Raw genomic sequence first — 18,304 nt, forward strand, 5'->3', positions numbered from 1 at the left:
GTAGTGTTGTATATGTTGCAATGGATCAAGAACTGTACAAAAAGAAGTTAGCAATAACTTCTGATAGGGGCTACTTTGAGAGAACCACCTATATTGCTAAAAAAAAGACTCCTTTTTATGCCAGTCCAAAGCCTGGATAAATGTATAAAATTGCATACGCAAAAGGTAAAAAAATTTTTAAAAAAAATCATGCACCAAATTAATACAAAACGCTAAAAACACAAATATAATCAAATATAAATATCACAAACATTTACACACATTTAACCTAAAAATCATTCATACATCAACAAAGCAAAGTCTAAATATCATAAATGCAGTGCATTTACAAGCTTAGAGTCCTTCAGTATCTGTCAGTAGCATGATGTTACAGGACCATGACTATGATGATGCCATTGTTTTCACAAGATTGAATGTACAGCACGGCAGGTGTCAGGATGCATTTAAACCCAGGGGCATTTTAAAGCGACATGTTTTCAGCTGTTTATGGACGTGTTGCCGTTGTGCTTTTTTCATCCCAGCAAACACATTACATCAAACAAAAGATAAAAAGTAATTGTCTACTATTTGGATTCATTCATTGTATTCCTCTGGGAAAACCCTCTGCTGATGAGCACATGCAGAGCACTAAAAAAACTGCAACATAAGTTATTTGTGTACATTCACAGTTCACATGTGTTTAGTAACTGTTTATTTTCTGAATACTGCTGATTAGCATGTTGTTGCTCTCATGCTACATTTACTTAGGTTTGGTTTGTGCTTTCGATGCTTTCTGTTCCGACTGAGTGAAAAACCAAAGTCAGGCCAGCTGGCCAACTGATGGTCAAGATCAGCACAATGCCAAAACCTCTACTCCACTCTCGCCCCTGCACCCCGTCGTCCCCCTCTCCCTCCCCAAACAACTCAGAACAATGGCCCTGACTAACAGCAGATGGTCAGTGTGTCCCACTCTCGCTCAGATAGGGGGCTTACACTGATAACATCTCCAGCTTCCGTGCAGGTGTTTTCCTCCTAGCAGTCTGACGCTGCCACTGTCAGCGCACACATTTTGTACACGCTCGTATGCCACGTGCACGCCCGCACTTGTCTGTATGTGCATTAGTGCCAGCACACATTGGGCCCTGGCTGCTGAGGCTGACATCTGACTCCAGAGGGGCCAGCTGGTCTTTCTAGGAGGCTTAACGGTGAATTATCATCCTTCACTAACCCCGCAGCACACAACCCTCCCTCACTCTTTCCAAAACTGTGCTACACACACACATGCACAGGCTCCCGCTCTCTGTCCATGCTCTGGTCTGCTTGTTCTGTTCTGGCTCTTCCCTCTCTGTCCCTCTCTGCGAAAGCCCCCCTCCTCTGGGCTCAGTCAAAGACTTCAAGGCCAAAGTCAGATGGTCATTAAGCGTGACACCCCCGCCCCCGCACAGCCATGCACATGGACAGGGCTTGTTTTGGATAAAGATACTTGCTGTTGGACACATTTCTTTTAGGCAGAAGTACCCGGCTGTGGTTGGATTCTACAGACACCTGCCTCACAAGGCAGCAGAGCGAGAGGACAGTCACTCCAGCTCTGGACTGAATTAAAACATCCAAGCAATTTCCATATTATATGAGACGACACACAATGATGTATATTGAAATACACCTTTGTGATTTATCAATATTGCAGCAAACTGCTGTGATATGAGACTCTTGAATTGACTATTTATAAACCGTAAAGTATTTTCGGGGGAGTGTGGATGATGTGAGGGGTGAAATGTAAGCGCTGCTCTGGCTAGGTGCTATATAAGGACATCACTTGTTTTGTATCTTTTCATATTGCAAATGAGCTAATTGTAATGAAAAATAAGTCACAGACTTCAACATATAAGGCCAAATATATTGCATGTCCTATGTATCAATGGCACTGACACAAGGTGAGTGGTAGATTCATAATACTGTGTTTAGATTTGCAATTTAACCAGGGACGTTAACAGAAAAAGCTGAATAATTAAATCAGTGCCTTTCAGACTACGTAGTCTAGTTAGCAAGTTTGCTACAGAATAAAACTCCATGGAGACAGAATATTTTGTAACTTGCAGTGGGCAGGGGAGGCTCTTTCTTAGTCTGCCTGTCTGTCTTATATGAATATTGTTAAGCTTAAATGACATCCTGGTGCAGATTAGTCGGTAGCCGGTTGTATACATTTTAATAATGGAATGGAACAAGGTAATCTCAAAGCAGCTGTGGATCCTAAATGCATGTTCCATTCTCCATGTTTTTCATTACATTTCTTTAAAGCATGTTTTAATTACAGAGTAATCTTCTGCATAGATCATGCCAGTCTTTAATTTATTGAGCAGATGCCTGTTTACAAATGGTGCATTAAAAATGAATGTGTAATTAGTCCATTATCTTTAGACGTGGGCTTTCACAACTAAACATGGTTTTAATAAGCCTTATCTGGAAAGCAGGCTTCAGGGGGCCATGGGAATGTGTGCCTGATGCTTTCAGCCTTTTCTCAAACACAGAGTGGCATCAGGTTAGATTCAACAAAAGGATGTTTTGCATTAGCATGCAGTGAATAGCAATACATTTAATACATTTTATCAAACTGATAAGAGTGTATACAACTTAAGAGCTGTGTGGGCAGGCTGATCTGACATTATGGTACTATATTGCATTTTTACTATACCATAATAATTATCTTATAGGCTCTTTTAGGCTCCCATTTCTCTCCTTTCGCTACCTGTTAGAAGAGAACAACACTGTATAAAATGTATTTTTAAGGGATTACTTGAAAGACAAGATCTCATGATTGTAGTTTAAAAACTGGACGCATCACAACTGAAATGGGACGAACAGCTTTAGCTTTGCTTCCCAAAGATGGAATATATTTCAAGGACATGCAAAACTGGATACTTTAGTGCCATAAACTTTAGTGCCCATAAGTGCCCATGAAAATAGAGTCTGAGCTCTCCCTGTATGAATAAAGATAAATAATAAATAAAAGGTAGGTATTAATGGCAGTAAGATTCAGGGATAAGATGTGAAATATTTGCTGTAGGAAAAGACCACATTTCTATCATCCTACTTTCTAGAGTTTTAACACGTGCAATAGAGCAAATCTAAATTTATATATTTGTCATTGCAATAAGCCTCAAGATGCAGCCATTGTAATCTTTTGTATCCCATGTTAAGCCTTCACACAATATTAATGCATCGTGTATTCTGACTGTGTTAGATCATAGCTGGCTCGATACCAATTAAGTGACTTTCCTATGCTTCCAGAAAATCTATATGCAGTTTGTGTGTGTGTGGGACCAAGACACCAGTTCTTTATACCTCTACCTTTGCCTGGGATAATAGCACTATTTTTCATCTTTTCATCCCCTCTCCTTTTATACACGTCCATTTGAGATTTTCACCTGCAAGTATACACTCCGGCATTTTCCTTCTTTTTCTATTTGTAGTCAATTTTCCCGCCGTATTTTTAGACAAATACACATCCTCTATAGATGTGTACCTCTGTATCAGACGACTCACCTGTCAGTCATTTTTGTTTCAGTGTAAGTCAGGAATGGCACCATTAAAGACACCAGGCTTAGTTTTAATAGCAGAGTATCAGGGTAGCTTTTAAGTAATCCCGCCACGTGCCCCTTTCTGAGCAGTAATGAATAGGTTTTCTCCAAAGTCAATGGAAACAGCAGGCGAGAGTAAAGTCTTCCCTGCTTTGGTAAGTCTGAATGAAAGTTATTCAACTATTACAGAATAGTTGTAATAACTGAATTGTACAGATGTTACTGAAGTTAAACCTGGTGTTAAACAACGTTGGGGGTCTGGGAAGGATATTGCGGACAGGGCTGATAAACTGCATTGACAAAAGTAAAAAAAAAAACACTGGGATGGATTGGTGTAGGTATATAGAAAAAGAGAGGATAGATGCCATGAAACACTTGGCTTAAATGTGTCCAACAGTACTTAGAACTGATAGGATTGTGTCAGAATATGCAGATGTATATATAGGTTGATATATTATTTGATAAATCCATTACAATCTAAATTGTTGTAATGGTTTGAATCGCAAGGATTTTTTGCTCTAAAATTAATCAAGCTTTTCCATCAATGGCTAAATGAGTGATGGCATACAAATATATAATATACACTAAATATTAGAAAACACTCTCTCTCTCTCTTTGCACTTGCAGGTACGCTAAAACCAATGTGAATTCCTTCTATTTGAAAAAAATCACAATTTCTACATTTTTATAAAATTTGCATCCTAAAACTCCTGAGGGGTCTGTAGGAAATGGCTCGAGACTGGCAGAGCATTGAGTAGAGTGCATGTAAAGTGTGAAAACAAAAAAAAGAGTTGAAAAAAGGCAGAGTGAGGAGTGAAAGAAGATGAGGGAGGGCGGCGCAGCTGGTGGCAGCCAGAGCACCATCTGTTCAACACTCTATTAGTTCACACACAAATACAACACACTCAGACATACAGCTCTCATTCCACAGCTTCTGATGGTCCTTCTGTATTGTCTCTGTAACAACACGGTGTCACTCTGATATTAGGGATTTCAAAATAAATAAGTAAATTGATAATCAGGATAATTCAGTTAGCTTATGAAGTCTTCCACAAACTTTCTATGCTGATGTTTGAACCATGTAAACTCATATGGAGAGAAATCTGGGCAATTACATATACTATTTTCAAGGCTAAGGATGAATACCAAACATTACCATAGTAGTGGCCATGTAATGAGGCTCTCAGACTATATATAATATTGAACACTGCCATATTATACCATTTCAAATGCATTTAAAACAACTTTGCAATCCTAAAATGAACAATGCATTTAAAAAACCACATTAAATCCCACACTAACTCACTGTGAGCCTATACAAACCCATATAGTGGACTGTGTCACTTTAACACACACTAAGTCCCCTTTGAAATAACTTTCAACGGTCATATATGTCCAATACAATACAGTGGAAATGATTAATGATGAATACATTATCATTATTAGGGGCCCTGTACTTCAAAGGCACCAAGCGAGGGCCTTCTGTGTGGCAGACCAGGAAGTAGGAAGAAAAATGGGATGACTGACTAACGACAGCCTTGTATAACAAATTATTAAAAGCTACTGAACAAAAGGGAAACAAGTATTTTGTAATAATTTAAATCAAGACATTTCCTGTAACTAACTGGACAACTATATATTGTTTATTACCCTACTCATAGTTTTCAGATTGGTGGACTGTTGTCACTGCAATTAACACAATATTCTACCTTTTGAGTGTTCAAAAGTCTTCAAAATGGCATCTGTAATTACTGAAAAAGTAATTACTGAATGTAGAGTAGGAAAATGCTTGACGCGTGATACTGATTTCAATACCACAATAAGAACAACTGTCTTTTTTGGACCACAGATGGTCATTTTCAACACAATATAAAAGTAATTTCTTCAATATTACTATGTCTTACTGGTTATGACATAGGAAAAGATAATTCTATTACACTACAAAACTAAAGGCAGGTTAAATGTTGTCCTGTTTGTCATTGCGATCTGGGTATCGATACTTTTGACAACCCCTAAAGACATGAACAGGCAAAGAAAAAATTATGAAAATATAGGACGTTGCTCTAATATTGATTGCTAATGTTAAAATATAAATCAAATTGAGACTCCATGATTGTGAATGTCACTCACCATACATCTTGCCCTCATCTGACAGTATGATCTTCCTTCGTCCACAGGGGGGATAGATGGCCAGCGCCTCCTGAAAGCTCTGCTCGATATCGGGGCTCCACACTCCCTCCGGATCCCCGTCCATGGTCTTGTCCCCTCCAGAGTCACTCAGTCTATCCATGTCCTCACCTGGACTCTCACTGCCACTCCAGCTGCTGCGCTCCATGCTGGCTGCTAACAGGTGCTAACAATAAGCTCGTACGTGTTTATCTCAGATCCAAAGGGAAACGCACGGGGACATTCAGAAAGATGGCTGAACAGTTGAAGGCGGTGGTGGGCTTGTCCAGGAGACGTGGTGGGAAGGACACTTTCCAAATGGCTGAAAATCTGAAAGCAAACAGAATACAGAATAAGCATTGTGATTTAGCCTTTTTGGTGTCTCAATTGAAAAGTAAGACATCTCACAAGAGGCATTTTAATTTTTTTTTCTTTCATTGCCCATCTGTAGCTTGAGATTGTGCCTTTGGACCTATCACGCAATGTTAAAGCGTCTTGTTTTAAAATTGTATCCATGCGATGTTAATTTTTCTCTTTGCCCATTACTGAGAAGTGAAATAACATACTAATATCAGCTTTATACTCTTTATACAAATTTACCATACAGTTTACAGTTGTTGTTATTGTCGCCAGCCAAAGTGAAGCCTCATTTCAGGTATTGTTTTGTGTATTTCCCCTTGCAGATCTTTAACTTAGCATCAATTATGTTTGGTTACCAGCAGCCACATGAAAATCTTTGCTTCTTTTCATGCAGAAAATTGCCTGTTTTTTAAAGCCATGTGATAGTAGTGCTACATCCCATCCACATAAGAGCAGCCATGGAGCACTACTACACGTGTGTACAGGCGGACAGAAAATGGAAAAGGCTGAAGGGTTTGCCAGCTGCTGACAATTCTTGTAAAATCCCCCACGGTAAACAGCAGGGCCGGAGTGGCACAAACACACGGCATTACTGTGCCAGCTCCTTGGGCGAACACATGTCATTTTGTCTGCTCGTCTACAGTTCACACTTCCCGTGGCCAGTCCGCCAAGCCCCTGCTCTCACTGTGGAGATGTAAGCCTCATTTTTACACTCTTGCACCACAACCCAGGCATGTAAATTAGCAGGCAGATTTTTGGACACATTTAAACCTTGTTCCAGTAGCACAGCAAATAGTGAGTGAGCCAATGACTCACAATCGCATGGATCTGTTGCTTGGACCGAGGCTTGCCCTGTGCTTGTTCTATTCCTTTTCCGTTTCCTCTGCTGGCAGCTTTTTCCTTTCAAGCAGAGAGTCATTTGCCCAACACAGAGAACCACCTTCAAGACTGGGTTTTTCCTGCTCCACAAAGACATTCACGAGTAGTCAAGTAGTAAAGATGTAAAGAGTGATTTCTACATTTTTATGGTAAACACACTAAGCGTACATCTTAACCTAAGACAAATATTTATATTCAAATGCAACTTGCCATTACACAATATTTTACTGTTTTTTGGAATCATTCTTGTTTCTGAAGGTTTTTCACACATTGTTTCTGATATTTTTATTTATTACAGTGATTCATTGTACATTCTTTTACCCTGAACTTGTGTTTCTTGGTAATGCTCAATTCTCCCGTTGAACACAGACGGATGAACTGCTTCCAAAGTCTCAAAGACGTCTCTCAGAGCGAATGTTGACAGACCAACCATAAAAGTCATAATCAAGGCAAAATGTTTTTCACATTTAACAAAGAACGTAAGATGACTATTGGTAAGATGTTAACATTTAAATAAAATACCCAATTATTATCTAATAAAACATTTTAAACACAAATTGTCAAGGACTAGGTACCTTTGTATAGAATAGCAAATAAATTAAAAACAGAACTTATGTTGCTGTATGTATTACTGTATTGTTGATATCAAATATTAGATGCAGTATACAGAATAGGTATGTATAGATGTGTTATTAAATGGAAATTCTTTAATGTATTTGTTTACCTCCCAATGTTAGACCCTGGGCAGAAGTCTGTTACTGACCTCCCATGTACAAAATCTGAATTTCTGCAGTCTCTGTTTTGCAGAGCTCGACAGCACCATTTATTAATCAAGGTGAAATATCTTTCATGCACTAAACTTTGCCAGCGATGGCTATTATACTGAAGCGCTCTGCATGGGCCTGCAGTAAAATGTTGAATAGTGTAGGGCTACACAATGGCATTCATAAAAGACCATAAACTTGAACTTTAAATATCACAGCGGTATTAAATTGAATGGCCATAAGCAAACAGAGGCTAACCTTCGCGCTGATATGATTTTATAAGATTGTAGATGGCACAACGCATGTACAAGAGATAAATAATGTGTTCCTATGTCTGACAGGGTCTCAGTGGATATACAGGAGATCTAAATATAATGAGACCTAACTCACTGTTCAAATTGTAAAATAATGGGGAGATGATAATAACTTTTTATATAATACATTTTATAATAATTTATAAATAATTACTTTTTAATTTGTGACAATTTTCCAATTGATGGTAAGGGCTATGCTATAATTTAGTGTAGCAAATTACACAAGACGGTAACTGACTTCAAATGACTGGAAAAAACCTGTTCATCATGCAATCTTATATGACAAATATGAAGTCATCAGTGCAAAGGGAATTAAGAAACAATTACACCTACAGTCTCAGCAAACTCTGCTCCTGTGCTGAGTTGTTTTCATCTCTCACAGAGCCACAGCAGATGGACGCTGGAGACGCATTAGTCACACGGGCATCAGCTCTGTGGACTGCTGGGGTGGGCTACAGCCGTGCCCCTGTTGCCTCTCTCCACCCCTCCCCAAGCCCCCACCTCCCATTTCTCTCTGTGAGGCCCGGGACTCTCCAGCCAGGACAGCAGGCCCAGCGGCGTCGGTGCCAGCCCCAAGAGAGGCCACTCAGGGCAGGTCGCCACAGTCAGGCAGCTGCCCTGGACTCCACTGCTCTGTGTATGAGGTGCTTTTCTTCATGTGCCACTGCGCTCTCGCATGCCCTTCACTCATGCCAGCTACATACACATACATTACTATTACAGACTGATTCGCACATACAGGTTCACTCCCCTTAGCCAAAGTCAAAATTCAACCTGAAGATTGTTTTGCATCATGTGGCGGTCTAAATCATCTCTTAAACAAGCCCAAGGTAACTTTTCCGATGTGTGGTCCCCATGGAGATGTCATTGTTTTGCTTGGAATGTTAGACAGTATACCATTTCACTTTTCTATCTTGTGTTTTTATTGCTAAAATACCTTGAAAAACTATCATTCTTACTACCGTTCTCCACAGATCTGGATGTGTAACTTGACTTAACTTAACTTTCTAACTGGAGATAGAGACATTAAATGCTATACTGTGGAATATCCTAGGTAAAGTAATCTCCATGGAGACAAGCAGGTGCTGGAGTCTCCACCAGAAAAGTTACATAGAGCAAATTTAACTGCGCCTCACTCATTTGTAGTGGCAGCACATATCTATCTTACATTTTGGCATTATACTCCTTGTTTAGACTCAACAGCCTTACAGATATGTGTGTGAACCCGCGGGGGCTGTGCTTAACAAGTTGAGTGTGTTATCATGGCTGAGGCAGTACTTTCACTCCTTCCCTGTTGGACCACTCCACGGCATCTGTTTCAACTGCTTCCAACATGAGCGCCTCACACATGGGTTTTATACAAGAGGATTTTCTTATAATCCTCAAAGCAAACATTGTTCCACTTGACAATGTTCTGCCATGTTCTAATGGTACCTCCAGGCACATCAGGATTTATGCTGCATTTGAGGTAATAGTAACTCCTGTTTTCTGCTTACGTGCAATGATCAAGTACTTTGAGTTGCAGTAATGTGATGTATTGTTTAAGTGGTAAATATGTAAAACTTGAGATGTCGCGGACACATCCCAGACAAGGTAAAATCTCTCATGTTATTCAAAATCTCCAAATGTATTCAGCAGTATATGATTGTGTGTGCAAAAATGCTTGCCCCTTCACCAACTTGGTCACTATGGGAACAATCTGCCAGTGCCAAGTGCACGCAAAGCTGCTTTAAATTTCCCATATTACACAAAATTGATTCTTGCGCACTTTAAGCCACGTTATAATGTTGTTACCTCCTCAAAAACGTACTTGGAGTTGTGTTTTGTTTCATTCACACATGTTTGAGTAATCTTGGTTTATTAGTCTATCTACATATCCAACGGTGAAACTGCTCTGTTCCACCTTGTGATGTCAAGAAGTGGGACTTTTAAGCAACCCTTTACTTTTTGTTCAGTAGACTTCGGCAATTCCAGGGCTGAAATCATCCAAAAAATTTGAGTGAAAGTGTAACATTTAAAAACACAGTGGTGCACTTCCTGTATTACCACATGACATCACAAGGTGGAACAGAGTGTTTTCTGTTTGAGAGATTAACTCCTTGTGAATGAAACAAAAAACAATTCCAGATGTGTTTGTGATGAGGAAACAACATTATAACATAAATCAGAAAATAAGAGTAATATGGGCCCTTAAAACTATTATGGATTTTACTGAAAAAATGCAGACCAAAAAGTTTAAGATTTATCCTTAGCTTGGTCCTAAAACTCTTCTTTTTTGTTGTGTTGACAAGTGACTACTGAATACTGCCTGCTTTCAGTGGTTAGCCCTTCACACTTGCACAGAAGAGCTGAGGTTTGAGAGCTCACTCCAGTCACTGCGGCCATATTGTGGTCCCAGATCACGGCAGCAGAGGTCAGGTCAGGGCACAAGTTTCTAACCGCAACTCAAACATGCAAAGTATGCTCCGTCCATGCATTAACTCCTCCTCACACCTCCATGTACTGGAGCCTTGCACAGATCCAAATACACTGCTTCAGGGCTGGGAGTGCCATGGCAGTTGCACTCTGGACAAACATGGGCCATACTATACTGGCCTAGTCCACAACTTTGAAATGAAAACCACGGAGATCAAATATAATGTCAGGACTATTGTGAATTCACTTTTTATTTTCACTTTTATGAATGCTGTCAAAATATTACTATAAGTATCTCACATCAAACTTTGTAATTAAGATAAATAAATGGTGGTCTTTGAAGTGCTTTTAAACATCCGCATTTCCTACTAACAATCTTTTTAATAACCTATTGCCACATCTGCGGTCTCCAACTGAAAACCTTGCTTGCTTACCAATTTCACATAATACCTGTACACAGATTAACTAATGTCCATTTTGTCCATTTTTGTGAATCCATTACAAATGTCTTCCTTGTGGACAGAAAAAGTGCACTTTTGTAAACGTTCTGTCCTGATTTTTGAAGCTGGTTGTCAAACAAAGAGTTATTCATGAAAATCAGTGAAAGGCATCAGTGGTTGAAAAGAAACCAGATTCTGCCATTCTTCCTGCTCACACACAACACACAGTAGCACACACTTGGTGAGGACTGAGCAGTGAAGAGGCTATAATTCACAACATGCTCTGCTCATTATTTGCCCATCTCTCCTTCAGAAGCATTACCATTTATGCACACACTTCGTAATTGGTCAGAGATTGCAGTGATACAGTGAAGTGCTTATTTCCTCCTACAAATGTGATGGTAAAAGGTTTGGCAAGCAGCTTAATAGTTCCTACCTTCTTCTTACTGTTCTTTTTACTCTTGTAGTGAGGCATTGTATGGCGCAGGATGGTCTACAGCCCTGACACTGTCTAACACACTAAGGATATGAGCTCTGATACAAACAGGCTTACAGAGGTTACAGTGGTACCAACACCAGTTAATAGGTGTAAAGTCAGGAGCAGTGCAAGCGCCAGCCTCACGTGGATTTGCCTCTTATCTGACTCACAGGGACAATTTAAAGGTGAGGAGTCTTTTTTATGCTGATTAAATGTGATTTGTAGGAATTAAGAAATGTAGGGTCTTAGAATGTGATAGCAGATATAAAGGAGACCCCATAATACCATCTCCAGGCCTGATACAGAATACAGAGGGTATTTGGATTATAAACCAAATGTGCAACTCACTGCCCATAGAGAGGATTTCATGTTTTGTAAGCCTGGGGTCAAATTAATTAATAACCCAGTTTTTCACAAATCACAGTTTATTCATTGCAATATTGAATGTGCGTGTGATTAGAATTGTGGTAGTTTCACCCTGGCTGGCAACCACAATCACCAAACATCACTAAAACATCCTGCCAGTTAAATTAGAAATTAAGCTAGCTCGTTAACCAAACTCTCTATTCAGTCTGTACAAATGATATTTGTATGGAGGTGGGCCACACGGTTTTCTGTATGTGTGCATTTTCTTATGAATTGACTGGGCGGGGGAGTTGTAATGTTCCTCCATGGGAACATTATTTTGTTTTGGACGTCCTCACATAAATACAAAACTATCCTGTGCAACAGTTGATATGGGACATAGCACGGCGCCTTGATAACACAAAGAGTACGCTGAACTCTGAGTGTCCATCCCCCGCAACAATTACAGTCCATTTCCACTGGCAGAGCCCTATGCACACGCTCATATCAAATGAATTAGCCCCAGAGCCCAGTTTCTATCTGGGCTCCATTAAAACTTGGGCCTTGCTTTAGTTAGACTGATGCAGGTGAAAGGGGGCAGCGTGCAAATCCAAAAATATGTCCTTGTGAAGCAAAATATTTTTAAGTACCATTATGTTGTATACTTGAATCTTAGGTCATTGTTGATTAAATAGAATCAAGTGTGGATTTGTATGAAGACTGGAGATTTTTTAAAAGTCTGTCAGTGAATAGACATGTTTACAAAAGTCAAAGTGCCTCTGAATATTTTATGATTAAAATGAAATCAATCCATAAGAAACCCAATGTCAGTGTTGGGCTACTCTTTGTGTTCGTTGGTGCACGCACACACACAAAAACACACACAACAGAAGAATGAAGAAAGGTCACTCCAGAGCATAGTTTGCCAATAATGCTACAGTGAATATTAGGCTAATGATAATACTGATAATGATAATTAATGAATTCCCACTGACACAAGACTCACCTAAATTTGAAGTTGAAAGTGCATATAAAGGTAGGAAACATCATTATATTCAAGATTTTGCTAAATGCTTTGCCAAATTTTCCACAGTTTGATCATTTTGGTGACATTTATAATTTGATTTGCAGCAGATATGACATAGGTAGAGGCAAGCACATCTAATTTATACAAATTATGTTCTTTTTGTTCTTTTTTAACTGATTCTTTATGTATTGATGACATAGACAGAGGGATTCCTCCAACAGTCAGGAAAAAAAAAAAGATCTGGTTTTGTGTGTACTAAGAAAGGAAGGTGAAACACAGTATTTAGAGAGTAAAACATTTGTCTTTTGTCGAAGCCTGAACAAAGACTACAGTAGTAATCACTGGAAGGCTTATTTGGGACAGGATTGGGGCGGGGGCTCCAAGGGGCCCTCTACTGCCCTGTGTTTATCATGTCAACTCCCCAGCTCGGGAAAGTAAGCAAGAAGTAGTTTGAAACCAGACTTCCTGCTGTGGCCAGGAAACATAGGCTTTACTCACAGGCTTCCCAGGGAGCATTAGTCACAACGCTTTATCCAATTATGTCACGCTTTTTGTTGGCTGGCTCTTATCATTCCAGATAGGTGCACACTGTGTCGAGATATCTTTAACTATCCCCAGCAACATTTCATAGTAATTTAGCAGACTTTGATTTGATCTGTTCTATACTTGAGCAGCGATTGAAAGTTGAAAGTGTGGTGGTAGTTGTTGAAATGCCAGCTTGTTTGGTGCAAGGTGTGTTTTGAGCGGAGACAAACTGAGTACAGCACTTCTTTCAAATAGCATCTGAACTTGAAGAGAGAAGCCGAAATAGATTGTTTGTTGAAAGTAAAATGCGGGAAACTGGGACTATACTGTGAAATAAATAATGAACTACTTAATAAGGGCTGAATGTAATGTAATTAATAAAATGTGTTAGACCTGCAAAAGGAGCAAGACCACACCAGGAAATAACACAGGTGTAGTGATGTTAGCATGCTAGTTGTTATTAGCAGTGGTGTGATGTGCAAAAACATCTCTCTGGCCTTTGGAAGTTGTGACACATGCTTATAAACTTGGTGAATAACTAGGATGCTATGACTGTGTTAGGAAAGTGAGTAATAAGTTTGGACTAATGAAAACTACTTAAAATGAACTAGTTCAGTAGAAATCGGGCGTCGCAGCTTTAAATATTAACCCCATACTCTTATGACTATGGTTTGAATAACTATTCGATTACACTAACAAAGTATCTTGACATGTTATGAAATCATATCTGAATACTAAGCCACTACGTCACCATTTACCAGCTAAATGTCTAGACATGGATATTCACTTGCTGTGGCTATACAAGTAAGCCATTTGCGATCAAATTTCTTTTATTGGTATAATTACAACCTCTCATTGCAATCTGACACTGACTAATGCTTTGTATTGTCAGAACAATTGCTGTCATAATTGTTAGCGACATGTGCCAAAGTACCATTCTTACCACCTGCTGACATAAATACTCCTAATTCAACTGGTTATTTTGAAGTTTTAGATACTTTTTACTATAACAAAATCAAAGTGAACAAATGTGTCTTGAGTTTCCATGACAGTTAAAGTCCCTCACAGAGCTGGCAGAGTAGACCCAGACTGGGCCAGGACCGTCGAGTCCCCTACAGCCGGGGACCCCCTGCACACCGCCCCACCCGTCAGGACGTCTATTGTTCCCCCTGAACCAAAAACAAAGCAAGAGATCTGCCCCCCCCCACCACCCCAACGCACCCCGCAGCAGCCTGCCCCACACCCCGAAACTCTACCACCCCCACTGTCCCCTCCCCCGCACACAGCCACATTTCATTACACACAGGCTGGGGTCCCTAAACTTCAACAGCTGAGGAGCAATGGGTGGTTACTGGGAGTAATCTGATTATGTTTTCTGTTACTGCAGTAGAGTCATAAAAGTGAAGCTGCAATGATTTGGAATAACCTTAAGGCACATTCGGGTTTCACACTGATTCTATATCTGGCATAAAGTTCTGGGGCATTATCTTGAATACATAATATCTTAACTAGTAGCTGCAAAACTTAAAACCTAAGTGACATAGTTGGAATAGTCTGTATTTTCTTTTTCAGCTGCTAAAGAGTGGACCAAAATTATGTTGTCATCTAAGTCTATTAAAAATCACAAGATTTTCCTGAACAGAAATATCAGCTAATAGAGTTATAAAAAATCCAAACTTGATTTCAATACTAGGGAATTGCAAGTTCTGATATAGGCCAAGACCTTATAAAGATTACATTTTGTTATATTTATGTCCCTGTATTGATACTGGTTCAAATGTCGGTAGCTTTATACCTGTATTGATAACTGGTTAGGGTTGTCATAATAATTGCTACATTGTTCAATAGACGATAGAACTATATTTTTTGTGGGTCAATATTTATCGTGGGCACTTTTTCTTTGTACCAATGAGGAACTTTTTCTTATTTTTCTTACTTCAATAACATTTGGAGTGTTAAAAAATAACCTGACATAAAGAAGTAATAAACTAAGGGGCTTATTCTGCTATTTACCATATTTATTGCATGTTTTTAAGGATATTTCAAGTAAGATAATTATTGCCACCTTCAGTGTTATAAATTAGTTTCAATATTATCGTGTATCATCTACATTTCCTTCAGCAATATATCGCAAAATTTGGTATCGTGACAGGCATATAACTGGGTATGTTTGTATGACCTTTTTAAAAACACTCTACCTATATAAAGGCACAGAATCTCATTGTATCCACTGTGAGTATCACCTGTTGCTTCATCCAAACAACCCATTGGCGCAAGCACCAAATTCAAACAAAACACTATAAATTGTAAAACCTCGTCCTAGACTGTGCAAGAGAAAATTACCACTCGCATTTGTTTGTCCTAATCCCCCTTTCGATACAATCTGTGCAGGACTGAGTGCTCTCGTCCAAAAACAGGCCGACAGCAGATGAAAGCGCGGGCAGAAAAAAGCATATTGTAACAGGCTGTCCATGGCCCGGGACTAAAGCACACACGAGCCATATGGTGGTCCTCAGCGGTGACGCCTGTTGCTGCTGCTGCCACAATGGCCCTGCACTCACAAACACAGCAAATGGTCGTTAGTCCGTCACACGGCTACACCGCTACACCCGGAACAAACGGCTGGGATTTGCATTCTCCTCGCACACGCACACACACATATACACGCGTTGGTGACTGGCTGGGTCCTACAGGTGCAGCAGTACTCCAAACAGATGTCAACGGACTGAGGGAGAGAGGGAGGGGGCGAGAGGAGGGTGTTTGTCCAAAGCTTTGTGCACTAGGGCTAGACTGAGCTTGACACACTTCATGTCTTTAGGATGTGGTTGAACTAAATGTGAAGGTATAGAATTGCTTTTAGTACAGCATTACAAAGAACTAGGTGCATTTACGTGTTTGTACCATAAACACTGCTATATAATCATTCAAATTAAGAAAAAGAAAATAGGTAAAATAATTGAATTTGCAAAATATAAATAGTGTTTTTATCTCAAATAATGTTGCAGCACAACTTTTTCATTAGTAATAGACAATAAATTAATCATACATTTTAAAACAAAAGACCAGTATTCAAAACATTCTTAAGAAAACCAATCATTAAAAAGATTCTTTTTCTGTAGTACTGAGCATCTTATTTGGAACGGAACACGCACGTTACAATGACAACACCATAAAAAAATGCCTAACCCTTCCCAAACAATTCAGGAAAACATGAAATGCACAAAATACAATATTATTTGATTATTTAAGCATAAGTCTCCAGAACGTAACCATAATCTGACAGCTTTAAACACTTCTTGTCAACATAAAGTCAAATTGATTACTTCATTTGACATCAGTGACCCCACAAACCGTGACCCGTCGCACTTATCTAACACTATTGGCTCACCAAACCATACTGTATTGTTATCTAAAGTAAACATAAATAATCCAGTGGAGAGAATTTAATTAAAGTGTGTCCAGAAGTGTCTATAGCACAGAGCGTCTTTCATCTGACATCTGGATAACTGTCCGCGTTAACAGTTCAAGCATCACCCTGTCATTTCTTTAACACTGGAGTTGGCCGCAGATGCCTCTTTATGTGCAATAACCCTTTCATTAATATTTAAAAGAAGCATACGTAGTTATAGAGGCCACATTACTCTAGGAGCGATAAAGACACTGGGAAACCAAAATAGAAGTTATTGTGACAAGAAAAAATAAACCCAGTACAAAAGGCTATAAATAAATTATTTTGTTTATTTCACATGTAACCTAGAGCCTAACAATATTATAGAACAATTATAATTATTACATATTAGTGTGTGAGATACCATGCATAGTGTACAACCTTTAATATCAAATCTGTATGTTTCCTTATGAAATACTGAAATAAGTTTTAGTTTTTGTTCATTTTTGAGACAGATAATTCTAGATCCCATTTTAGAAACTACATAAACTACATTTTAGCCTTCCACTGGACTTGTAAACTTCATATTCAACTGACGCACAGACGTCTATAGAGGGCAGGGTATCTAATCCAACATCATAAAAGTAGACTTTGCAACGATGGTGCTAAACGCAATAAAGGGGCCAATCTAAAGCTGAGTTGGGGGGACTGGAGCGCGGTGGACCCTGGGTAAACCACACGCAGTGAGCCTCTGGCCTGGTCCTCCCGCTGGGGCCTGCCTGTGTGTAGGAGAGAGGGAGAAATGCAACAAGTCCCATTCACTCCCAGCTTTGTTTGGAGCGGCTTCCCGGCGCCGTCCTCTCCGCTTCCCGCTTCGCTTTTGTCGGTAGGAGACCACAAAACTGCCCCGGAGAAATATTTCAGAAAACAAGGAGGGCTGAAATAAGCGACAGAAAGTAGTGTTGCGACTAGAAGCGGGTTTGTTGTCGGGGAAAAGGGGGGATGAAGTGAAGCGATAGACTCGATGTTCCGGAGCGCGTAGAAAATAACACTAATAAGCTTGTATTGGAGTAGTTGTGCGTCCATGTGCGCTTCCTGAGTGGGATTTCTGCGTGAATACGACTCACGAGCGCGCAATTACACTTCAAAACAAGCGAAATAAGAGAGGAAAGCTACAGGCTGAAGTAGGGGGCTCCTCCTTTGGGAACTTACCTCGATTCAAAGCACCTCTTCTCGGATGAATCCTCGCACTTTTTTCCAAAGCGGAGGTAACGCCGGGTCAAACTCCGGTAAAGATGCCCTCGCTTGCCTCGGTTCGGCTCCGGTGAAGGGCTGGAGGGGGGTCGCGGAGTACGTAGAATGCGCAGCCGTCTGTCCAAGGATGAGAAATATGCGCGGAATGGGAGCAGGAATGAAATGAACGCAGAGCGGCAGAGTGTAGTTGAAAGCGGGGCGGGGTGAGATTGCGAGAGGCACTGGCGTCACCCTGGATGGAGGAGGCAGCGCAGGGAGGGGCTGGGGGGAGATGGGAGGATGGGTTGTGGTGGAAAAAAAAAAAAAAGGAGAGAAGAGGGGGGAAGGGGCGGACTGTACTCACTGCGTTTTGATAACAAAAGAAAGGAGCACAGCCTAAACTCCGCTGAGAG

The 18,304-nt window shown here is 40.0% G+C and overlaps 1 protein-coding gene across 1 annotated transcript in view; it reads right to left on the reverse strand.

The window, feature by feature from the left end:
- The window catches only part of tead1a (TEA domain family member 1a), a 31,972-nt gene extending 13,869 nt beyond the window's left edge, over positions 1 to 18,103 (reverse strand). Inside the window, exons 1-2 of the mRNA XM_033968455.2 lie at positions 17,871 to 18,103; positions 5,688 to 6,053 (exon numbers count right to left, since the gene is read on the reverse strand). Of these exons, the coding sequence (XP_033824346.1) occupies positions 5,688 to 5,892 (205 nt within the window). The 5' untranslated portion in view covers positions 5,893 to 6,053; positions 17,871 to 18,103. The remainder of the gene's footprint in view (positions 1 to 5,687; positions 6,054 to 17,870) is intronic.
- Between the last annotated feature and the right edge of the window lie 201 nt (positions 18,104 to 18,304).

This window comes from Periophthalmus magnuspinnatus, chromosome 6 (assembly GCF_009829125.3).
Source record: "Periophthalmus magnuspinnatus isolate fPerMag1 chromosome 6, fPerMag1.2.pri, whole genome shotgun sequence".
NCBI lineage: Eukaryota > Metazoa > Chordata > Actinopteri > Gobiiformes > Gobiidae > Periophthalmus > Periophthalmus magnuspinnatus.